The sequence below is a fragment of the Cibotium barometz genome, chromosome 21 (genome assembly GCF_041138505.1).
Source record: "Cibotium barometz isolate CiBa-2024 chromosome 21, ASM4113850v1, whole genome shotgun sequence".
NCBI lineage: Eukaryota > Viridiplantae > Streptophyta > Polypodiopsida > Cyatheales > Cibotiaceae > Cibotium > Cibotium barometz.
This window is the reverse complement of record NC_141066.1, coordinates 50232689-50244057: the sequence shown is the minus strand read 5'-3', so window position 1 is coordinate 50244057 and position 11369 is coordinate 50232689. Positions and strand designations below refer to the sequence as shown.

At 42.2% G+C, this 11369-nt stretch overlaps 1 protein-coding gene across 1 annotated transcript; it reads right to left on the bottom strand.

The window, feature by feature from the left end:
* Positions 1-2871: 2871 nt before the first annotated feature.
* LOC147627320 (putative phospholipid-transporting ATPase 4) lies at positions 2872-9490 on the bottom strand. Its single transcript, XM_086815956.1, has 11 exons — positions 8556-9490; positions 7054-8411; positions 6753-6863; positions 6224-6500; positions 5974-6062; positions 5748-5847; positions 5401-5610; positions 4991-5116; positions 4769-4867; positions 4137-4328; positions 2872-3682 (listed from the first exon to the last, which is right to left on the bottom strand). The coding sequence occupies exons 1-11, from the start codon at positions 8982-8984 to the stop codon at positions 3023-3025; spliced, it is 3651 nt and encodes a 1216-aa protein (XP_086672082.1). The 5' UTR covers positions 8985-9490; the 3' UTR covers positions 2872-3022.
* Between the last annotated feature and the right edge of the window lie 1879 nt (positions 9491-11369).

Genomic DNA, 11369 nt, shown 5'->3' with positions numbered 1-11369 from the left:
CCCATAACCACGAGCTAACAGCTATTCATGCCCACCAACAGGTACAAGAGCTCCAGCATATGTCCATGGCCAAAGAAGAAGAGCTGCTAAGCTAGATCCAGCAGTTATCCTCAAGTCTGAAGGAAACAAAAAGAAGGGCTACTCACTTACAACAAGAAAGGGAACAAACAAAAAAGACACATGCAGAGAAGGTGAGAGCTCTTAATGATACTATTAGTGCCAATCAAATTTAAATGCAAAGAATGGAGATAGCAGAGAGTTAATGGCACAAGTCACTCAACAGCTACAAGATAGCCAAAGGCTAGTTGCCAAAAGACTTCAAAGAATCACATAGGCTCAAAAAAGAGAGGCTACTGCCAAACGTACCCAGGAGGACACAACGAGGCACTTCGAAGAGTTAGATGCTACATGAATGGTCCACAAAACAGCCATATCAAACCTCCTCAGCACCAATGACTCCCATCTACAAGAATTGGAACACCAATTGGCAATATAGGATCACAGTCAAAGACAAGAGCCTACGAGTGAAATGCGCCTACTCCTTGAGAGAGCCTCGGAGATAGGTCAGTTGTTGCCAGTAACCCCTCGGGCCCCTCCTCAAACTCTTACTCTATTTTTGTCTACACTAACCCTCTCCTTACTTCAATACGATATAAATTTGTCTGAGGACCTAGGCCTAGGTGAACTAACCCTCATTAAGCAGAATACTTAGCGTGATGCTGACCCCACTATCATAATGGGAATTTTGCAAGGAGATATAGTATTAACTAATCCACATGATATCTACTTTTATCCATTACACCCTATTGTGTTAAACCTTTTTTTTGGCACATGTGACTACCTAGTAGCAATCTAACACTAAGAGGGGGGTGATGACATATTGTAATACCACACTTGACCACCTTAAATAGCATGTTACACTAAGGGGGTGTGATGACATATTGTAATACCTCACTTGACCACCTTAAATAGCATGATACACTAAGGGGGTGGGGGTGATAACATCCAACCACCTTGCAATAGCCTATACATCATGGTACCAAGGAGGGGTGTTGAGATTTGTAGTGCCATTGAGCATAGGGTAAGGAAAAGACCTGAGTAGAGGACCAACCACATCACGCTTGGACATTATCCCACATGAGCACATTTGTAAAAGGTGTACCTCCCTCATATAAAAAGGGTCATTGTCAAGCAATGAAGACAAGCTGCTCTCAAGGCTTTCTATGAGTACAAGTTTCTATCTTGTAACCTAGCTGAACTTGAGTCAAGATTGATTAGTTCAATTAGTTTATCATTATATATATAGTTTATCATTATGTTTACAATTAAACTTCAACCTCCATATGATTAGATTAAGTTAATCGGTGCAATTAGGGTCACCATTATTAAGTTTCCATATCTAGGATTAGATTAAGTTAATCAATGTAATTAAGATCACCATTATTAAGCTTCCATAATCTTGCTTGCTTATATGCAATTGAATCGTTCTTGCTTAACGAATGCATGCTAGACAGGTTTGGCTGTAATTACCTTCGTGCGTTAACTTTCCCTTCATTCCCTTGCAGAAGTTTACTTGTGAGCTCTCCTCTTCCCTGTTCTTGCTTGCATGTATGCCATTGAATCTTGCTTGCTTATATGCAATTGAATCTTGCTTGCATGTATGCAATTGAATCTTTCTTGCTTAACGAATGCATGCTAGACAGGTTTGGCTGTAATTACCTTCGTGCGTTAACTTTCCCTTCATTCCCCGCCTTTTGTGAGTGAGAACCATCACGAAGAAGGACCATCTCTTGTTGCCTCCATCTAGGCATAGATAGCTCTCCCTTCATCCCTTTGGCAAATGTGCATTTTGGTATGATAACAGAGTGAGAACACAATGGACGAGCTAGTGAGGGCGCGACAAACGAGCTAGCGCACCCACATAGGAAAGTTGGAGTTTGTGGCTCTAAGACAAGACCCGACAACACATGCTTCGACAAGGCTAAGGTAAACACTTGACTTGAACACAATTCAAATTTCTAGTGTCTAAAAAAGGTTATTTTAAAATGCCTAAAATGAACAAAATGGAAGACTTTTAAACTTAAAATTTTTATGTCTCAAAAAGGTTGTTTAAAATGGCTAAAATGAACAAAATATAAGACTTCAAAGCTCTAGAAGCTCAAATCCAAATTGATGCATTTTACCATTCAAATACTCCCCTTTCATGAAACATTTAAAAAGCCATAAAAATAAGCTTTTAAGAGGTGCTATTTTCAAGTTTAAAACGGATATATTACAGATATCCAAAAAACACTGGTTGTAATGAAATGTCTAGGATGCAATGAAGATTGGGCAATGTTGCAATCATATCCATCATGCTATAGAACAAGCTATTCAATATGCTAGGATTGAAAGAACTTAACATTATTTACAAAAAGGGATCCATGGCACATCATCACTTACGTGTCAAGTGTGAACACTCATACATTAGCAAAGCTTGAGTGGTGACCATTCTGCCTAGGGACTCAATGATGAGGAGACAAGGGGGAGGGGGGTGGCCGAATATTTATATGGATAAAAGATTAAACATATACCTAGATGACTCCAAGAATATGCCCAAAGATTAAACAAGCTATGTCATGCTAGGGTTTTGTGCTTTTTGAGAGCTCTACATCTTCAAGTTCACATCGGAGTTGAGGGTTGACTGCTACTTGTTGTTATAGGGTTTGCTTGTGAGAGCTCTGACAAAAAGTCTCTTGTTCAATTGAGTGTATTCCATCCCTTCTCTCATAACAGGAATTCTTGCTTCATAGAAAAACATGCATCAAAATGCAGTTTGGCATTCTTCCAGGTGCCATGTAATTGATTCAAAAAGACATTGAAGAAACAAAATAAATGAATGTTATTTATTTCCTCTCTCTAAAAGAATGTTATTACATGATACAATGGGCAGTTCCCCTTTATAGGGAAATCCAAAAACGCTTGCAAGTAGATTAGGCACTCTTCTTCACCATGCCGCCATCTGCAAAGAAACCAGGTGCTGTCACCGCCGCCAGCGTCTTGGAGGAGAAGCGCCGCCATGCAGCTTTTCCCTGACTCGCCGTATCCTTGCCTCGACTCGAGCTGTGAAGCCGAAATTCGCCTTCACCACAGCTTTAAGTCTCTCCTTGGACCACATCTCTGGGTCATCCACGTGCTTGTTAAGATACATTATCTCTTGAAGGATGTGATGATCCATCGGCCTAAAGCGCCTTTGGTACACAGAAAAGGCAAAGTAAGGGAGCACACAAGCAATTGTCGCCACCAAGGGTGCAATCCAAAAGCGCGGAGATGGGGCTAAAGCCTCTTCTAGGACACGGTACGCAGTGGTCGCTGTTGTTGGAGACTGGAGACCATAGAGAAGAAGGAATATGTACCACATAGCAATGCTGCCCCATATGTAACGGTGGTGGACAGACGTGAAGTAGGTGATGACAAGAGCAATCTGGCAATTGAGCACCCAGATGATTGCCGTGTACATGGTGGCACCCAAAACCTCTATCTCTGATACTTGGCCATCCCGTCGAAACGCTTGCAGCCCAAAGATACCAATTACAATGAAGAAGCACAAAATGGAGCCCAGCACACCATTCCACATCCAAGCCAGAATGCGCGCCCATGTAAAGAACATGTTCTTAGGACCTTGTTGGTAAATGCTTGGAAACTGCAAATCAGAACCAGGATTCCATCTTTAGAGCATAGACAACAAACTTTAATAGGGTGTTTACACACCACTCGTGCCAGGGAGAATCCCTGCAGAAGGGGGTGTATCATCTCCCCACCCATCCCCAATTCATGAAATGGCAGCAGTGTATACATCATCCCGCGCCCACCATCAATGACGCGGCAGGCGCCGTGATCGTCACCCACCCACCCATAGTCTCTACTCCACTACACTAAAATACCCAAAAAAAAAAAAAACTTGATATATTTCACCAAACCTGTCAATTTTGAAGGGCAAGGGTGCCCGTCAAAATCAAACCTGCACCCACCCATCCGACTGCGGGTGGGGTTTTCGTCCACGAGGGTATATGTAAAGTCCCTTATTATACGGTGACAACACTTAAATTTTAGAATTCCTCTATTACAATGAGCATATAGACCAGTTGCTTTAGTACCTCAAGGCAGACTTTTGCTGGAACATCCTGCTCTAAGATGCCCAAAGCACAGACCGGAAGTGCCGTAAAAAGCAGGTTGAAGAGCGACTGATACCAATCATTGTAAAGTGCTTGGCCCGAGAAACTTGTGTAACCTTGGTAGTAGAACAGTGTCAGCCCAAAGAATATATTCTTGTAGAAGAAGTAGCAGACCTGCAACATAAAACTTCCCATCAGCCTCCTATAGAAAGACAACCAGAACATGTTGGCAAGGTTGCTTTTTAACGGGTGTCATGCCCTTTTTTTTTTTTGGGTATTTCCGTAGTAAAACACAGCCACTTATTTTGAGTAAAAGTAAATTGTGAAAAAACGGGCATCATTTCTATTAAACCCATTATTTTGAAGGGTGACCCAACCCATCAAAAATCATCCTTGCCTGCACACTCCCAGCAGCATTTGGGTCGTTTGTGGCCATAATTGTACCACCTTCAGGTGGGCCTCGGGGTGGGCACTACTAACACAAACATTAAGGTTGTTTGCGGCCGCCTTCAGGTGGGCGGCCATGGGCTTCGAGGTGGGAACTCAATTTCCTACTATTAGAAGGATCTACTCAAGAGAAAGAAAAAGAAGAGAACATGCTCATAAAATATTACCATGGTTGCAATCCTTTTGTAGCACCAGTGACCATGCACAATCAGCAGGCGCTCTAGAAAGCGGAACTGTGCTATGGAAAAATCACTTGCCATCACCGCCTGCCAAAAACCACAGGCAACATCATGTAAATAGAACGATTTAAGTATCCTTCCCTAAGGGGCTCCATGGTCGAATGGTGCCTGCTGTTTGAGGAACCTTGAGCTGAGACTTTGAACACATACCTGCATGCCTTCAACTCCGCTGATACCAACACCGATGTCAGCCTCTTGGATCATGCCGACATCATTCGCCCCATCACCTATTGCCAAGGTGGTTTTCCCAGTCCCTTCTTTCACCAATTTAGTAACCTGCAGGGATCAAGGATGAAGGCATAACCAGACTGATTTCTAACACCTAACAACTCGCATACGAAGCCACAGACCACAATTGCATGTTAAGTTTTTTTCCCCCCTCGACTGACTGGCCTTAGGCGATGCCGCCGAAGTAGCACCATGTGGGATTTTGAACCCAGGACCTCTGGGTCCTAGACAAACATCTCTACCACTTGAGCTATCACCTCATTGGCATGGCATGTTTAGTTTGATATGATATACAGGGGAATCCATCATAATAATCCAGAGTAAGATGGTACCAGAGCTTTCTGCTTGGGTGAAACACGGCAGCATATCACTGATGCACACTTCACAGCAAGTTGCAAAAACTTCTCTTTCATGCCATCCTCCAAAGCATATGCCAAGGCTTTGCCATCAATTATGAGTGCAAAGGCGGTATCGACATCCGTTTCCAAGCTTACTTGCTGTTGTCCAGTAGCAAGCTGCTTCATAACAGTCTCCTTGGACAGCTAGACATCACAAAAACAAGACATTCAGGTCAAATCCGCATGTTAACATTATAGCAGCCGGGAGCAGCACTGCTTAGAAACATCGAAACGGTTTGAGAAGAATTGCTTCCCTAGCTATAAATTTGGCGAAATTTTACCTTTGGAACGTCATTAAGCTCTTCGGCCGAATTAATTTCCGGTGTGTCTAGCGTGATTATGATCTGTTTCATGTCTTGCCTGAGCAAACTGCACGCAAAGCTGCCCGAGAGAAGAATAGCAGATGAAGAGATTGACAGATGACACAAACAACATATAATATCCCACCCAAAAAAGAAAAAAAGAGAGGAAATTTTCTACATTCTTAATGAGAAAAGGGGCAAATACCCAATGTTGATAGCCGTTTCCAACTTGTCGCCCGTGAGCACCCAGATCTTGAGACCAGCAAGAGCAAGCTTATCTATACACTCTGGTACCTGTAAACCATGAGCAACCACATCTTGAGACCAGCAAGAGCAAGCTTATCTATACACTCTGGTACCTGTAAACAATCAACTTTTTGTCTCTTGAAACCCCTTCTGAGCTGCATTATTGTTATTTGGGTGCTTGTACTCTAATTTAGGTTTCAGCCACTAACCCCCTTCTGTAGTTTGTCTTCAACAGCCGTTGCACCAACAAGGATGAGATTATTTTCGATCATCTCTGATGCCTCATCAAGCATAGCGTCCCTGTCGGCCGCAACTGTGGTTTTAGCCTTCAAAAACACCTCGTTCCACTGTTGGTACGCAGCTTCGTCGAGCTTCCGGTAGGCCAGCGCCAGTGTCCTCAGCCCCGCGTCCCCATAGTCCGCTAGGTGCTCCTTTGTTGCCTGCTCGAACTGGCGGCCCGTTTTACGCAGTCTCTCGAAAATCACACTGCATATTGAAACACAAGCACTGATGTAAGGGTATAGATGAAAAAAGGCACCCACTAAGCCTCTTCAAAGACAAGCCCTCGCAGGGGGTTTGAAAGAGAGAGATCTCCCGCCCAAGAGCCATGGGCAGGAGACGTGGCCTTGCAATTGGGGGGGGGGGGGGGGGGGGGGGGGGCAGGAGTTATGTGCACACCCCCCAACCCCCAAATATAAGCTGCTAGAGTTGAAGGAGTTAAGAATGCTTCAAACTCACCTGTCTGCACCCTTGCAAAAGAGGTAGATCTGGTCGTCTTCGTCGCGAACCACGACAGACATCCTCTTCCGGGTACTGTTGAACTCCAGCAAGTTGAGCACTTTGTACTCTCTATTCACACATCCACACAAAACCACAAGTCAACGAACATTGGCCTGGTGGGTGTTGTTGTTACTTCAAGGTCATGCAAAAAACCAGGCATCCAGCAGATCATCTATCCAGAATAACCACATGGTCAGCTCAACATTAAAATTTTCATCAAGCAATGGTGGTCGTGAGATATGAGTCGCCCCGTGCTCACCGTTCCACGATCCCACCAGATGCATCGGTTTCTCTAACATGCACACTGGTTTGAGTTCGTTTCGTGAATTCAAATCCGAGCTCCCTTGCTGCAACCACGAAAGCTCCCTCGTCGGGTGACTCTGCTTCATAACTGGTCCTGCCATCATCATCTTGCTCGGGTATAGCTGTCTGGCAAACCGCTAGGATGCGGAAAAACATCTGGATCACCTCGGCTTGGGCTTCCAGAGCCCAGTTCCCATTCATGATCCGTGCATCATTGAAATTGAATCCCTTCACGTGAGGCCTTTCAACCATTTCTACTCCTCCGTGCTCATCGATCGGCATTTGGATGTCAGGTGAGTCCTCCTGGAGCACTTCTAGGTTCTGTTTCATCCTCTTAGCAGCAGCCCTCTCCACTTCAGTTGTACCAACTCCATAAGAGACACCTGCTATTGAACACTTCCAAAAATCCATTTGGTTACAGGTCAGCGTGCCCGTCTTGTCGGAGAGAATCGTATCCACTTGACCCAGCTCCTCATTCAGATTCGAAGTGCGTGCATGAGCGGGCTTATCTGTTTCTTCATGGTACATGTGAATGTCTTGATTGATCCAACGTGCCTGCCTTATCTTGACTACTTCTAATGAGATATAAAGAGAGATGGGGATGAAGTACCCATAAAGAATAAAGGCAGTAATAAACTGATAAAATGCAGATAGGCTTGGTTTCTTTGGATCATACAGACTAGAGGTGTCATCAGGGCGCAGGTACCACCAGCTCGGCATGTCGAGTTTAGTGCGGATGCCGAACACGATTGCTCCGATTACAGAGATTGTGACCATCACGCCGAAGAGCAAATAGACGATCAAGTCCAATTTCCGCTCGATGAGGCTCCTCTTAGAAGGAGGGTCGGTTGCATTCTGCATAACTTTGGTATCGTGGCCACTGAAGATGACAACGCCATAGACATACTGTGTGTTCCGAAGCTTGGAATCTCTGAGCAGGATCTGTTGAGGGCCCACCGGCAGCACCACACCCTCGTGTTCCAGGTTCCCGACAAAGCTGTAGAGGTTGGGATTGGGATCCTCACACCGAACAAGCCCAAAGAACCCTGCAAACTCGTCCTCTGATCCATCGACATCCATGGTGGCTTCTAGAGCTTTCTTCACCTTCAGATTGGTCTCTCCATCTAGATTCATTGTCTCCACATAGCAAACACCGTCTGGGTAGCTAGATGAAAGCATGAGAAGATCTGCTGGAAAGAACTCGTCTTTCTGAACCTGCACCACATCTCCGACGCGCAGCTTTTGCCACTCAGTATCGGCAAATTTGCCGTTCCCGACATGCACTCTTACTTTGCGAGTGTTTACTTCCCTATCCTGCAATGGTTGTCAGGGATTATTTTTTCAGTAATCAAACCATAGAGCTTCCAAGGATTACTAAATCAGACATCCATACTCCATTAGAGAAATGTATTCCACAGACACATGCATGTATGATTTTTTTAAAATGCCAAGCCATACCTGCAAAAACCGGCGCCAATCCTCGATTGCCTCCTTGAGCATACTAAGCCCTACCACGAAAATAAGAGGCAGAATCACGGAGAGTGCCGACGAGGAGGGCGCCAAGGGTGTGAGGGAGAGCACATCTGTGAACAGAAAGTAAATGTTGGCCACCCTGCGAAACTGCTCAAACAGAGCTTTGGGCAGAAAAGTGATGATGTTGTACTTGGTGGTGGAGACATAATTAGAGCAGTACTCGAAAGGCTTCACTCTGTGCCTCTCAGCTTGATTGCAGAATACAATTCGGGAGAATCCAGGGCCTGCTAAGGGAGCCGGGTTGTCTCCTTCACCTGTATCTGCTGGCCTAAAACAGGAATAGGAATAGAGCTTACTGAACCTGATCCTTCCCTTTCTCTTTTTGTCCCTCTGCTGCTGTTGTTCTGTGCCCATTGTCGTGTGGTTTTGTGGGTCACGAGGGTCAAAATTTGATTGTAAATGGCTTAAACAGCTATTGGGTCACTGGAAATTCAAAATGTTTATGGTGCTCTGCTCCAAAAACGTGTATAATTTATGACTGTTGATGGGTTTTGTGGGGGGTTATAGTGGGCCTTGCTACACACAGGTGTATGACAGATACTGCTGACGGGTTTTGAGGCCTACTTTTATCAAGCCCAGTACTCTGCTCTACAAGCCTGCTAGTGGGTTTCAATTGCTGCTAGTGGGTTTCAATACAGTCTCTATTCTGCTCTACAAACCTGCTAGTGGGTTTCAATTGCTGGCTTTAATCAGGTATGATAAGTCCTGCTAATGCTTCATAAACCTGCTAGTGGTGGTTTATTCTAAACTATGTAATCACAAGAAGGGGCCTAAACAGGGATCATATGCAATGCAAAAGAACTGTGGGTGATATTACAGGAAGAGTCTGCCTTAAATTGTGGCCAAAAGTTGAAGGAAGTGTGCGAAATGAGCAGAGAGATTCTTTTGGACCCGACTCTGTTAGCGCGTTGGATTTTCAACAACACCGATTTGACCCAAATTTTAATACTCATGTTAGATCTTTGTTTGAGGCTTTTGGTGGCGTGCCTATATAGAAGTAATTAATAAATTACGTTCTTTACTCTCTCTCTAGAAAATCACAGGTTCTACTGAGCTTCTACTAGACTGCAATGTTTAGAGATCTCCCTCCATAGATATTTTTTCAACAGTATTAAGGAAAATTCTTATAGATTTTTTCTTTCTTTTGATTTTCTTTTGTTTTTTCCTATTGATTTTCTTAGACGAAGAGGCGATGGACTAGCCATTATCAGATTCATGAGCTTTGTAGTGGGAAGAAATAAATGACGTTTCATTTTTCTTGATTAAGGAATATTTTTTAAAAAAAGACCTATAGCTGATGTATCTTGAGCATCCACGAGGTGAATAATGCACCCATGAAAGTCTAAGGAGTATTATATCTTTATTTGTTGTTGAAATGCTTGTTTTGTTTGTGTTGAAATGCTTGTTTGTGTTGAAAGGCTTGTTTTGTTTGTGTTGAAATGCTTGTTTTGTTTTGTTTGTGTTGAAATGCTTGTTTTGTGTTGAAAGGCTTGTTTTGTTTGTGTGTTGAAATGCTTGTTTTGTTTGTTTAAACTCTTAGTGCTTTTTTTCTCCCTTGAACCTTTTGGCTTTCCACATTCTCGGGAAACTTTTTGGCTTTCTGAATTCCGGAAAAACTTTTGACCTTCCGTATTTTGAAAACTTTTGATCTTTCATATTCCAATTTTTTTAATCTTTTCATTTGCCCAAAACTTTTGGCTTTCCGTATTTCGGGAAAACCATTGGAATTTCGAAATTTTTTGACCTTTCATATTCTAATGCGTTCGAGGTTAATTAAAAATTTTAAAAAAATTCTTAAAAATTAGTGAAAAATTAGACAAAGGTTATTTTAAATTTCAAAAAAATGTGGGATTGGTGTTTGGCATATGGTGTGTCCTTTCGGGTGCCTGTGACCATTCAAATTCTTTTAAAAATATATTTTTGACCTAAAAATTTAGAAAATCCATTAAAATTATAAATTTTCATCGGATTTGAGTGTCAAGCGGAATTAGAAATTTCGTGAATGATGGGATTCTCAGAAAAAGTTAGGAAATTTCGAGAAATTATTTTTAAAAATCTTAGAAATTTATATTTTTTAAAAAAATATCAATGGTATTTTGGTAAATTTATTTGTTAAAAATTTTCTGAAAAAATATAGGTTTGGAATGCCATAAGATAGGTTTGGTGGAATTCAAAATTATCATATTTTGAGGCCTTATAAAATTAAGAAAAATTAAAAAAATCATGATAATTCTTTTTCTCGAGAATTTAATATTTTCGAGGGTTATTTAATGTTGAAGTACGTTCTCTCGTGCTGACATTAGATAGATGCAAGTTATTCGCATATTATTAATACGATTATACCTCGTATTAATGGATATTTATGTTTGGATTAATTCTAAACGATGTATTCATAATTTTTTACCATTGTTTAGCCATCCTTTTTGGACATGTTCTTTACCCGACTCTGTTAGCACGTTGGATTTTCAACAACACAGATTTGACCCAAATTTTAATACTCGTATTAGATCTTTGTTTGGGACTTTTGGTGGCATGCCTATATTGAAGTCATTAATAAATTACGTTCTTTACTCTCTCTAGAAAATCACAGCTTCTACTGAGCTTCTACTAGACTGCAATGTTTAGAGATCTCCCTCCATAGATATTTTTTTAAAAGTGTAAGGAAAATTCTTATAGATTTTTTCTTTCTTTTGATTTTCTTTTGTTTTTTCCTATTGATTTTCTTTGACGAAGAGGCGA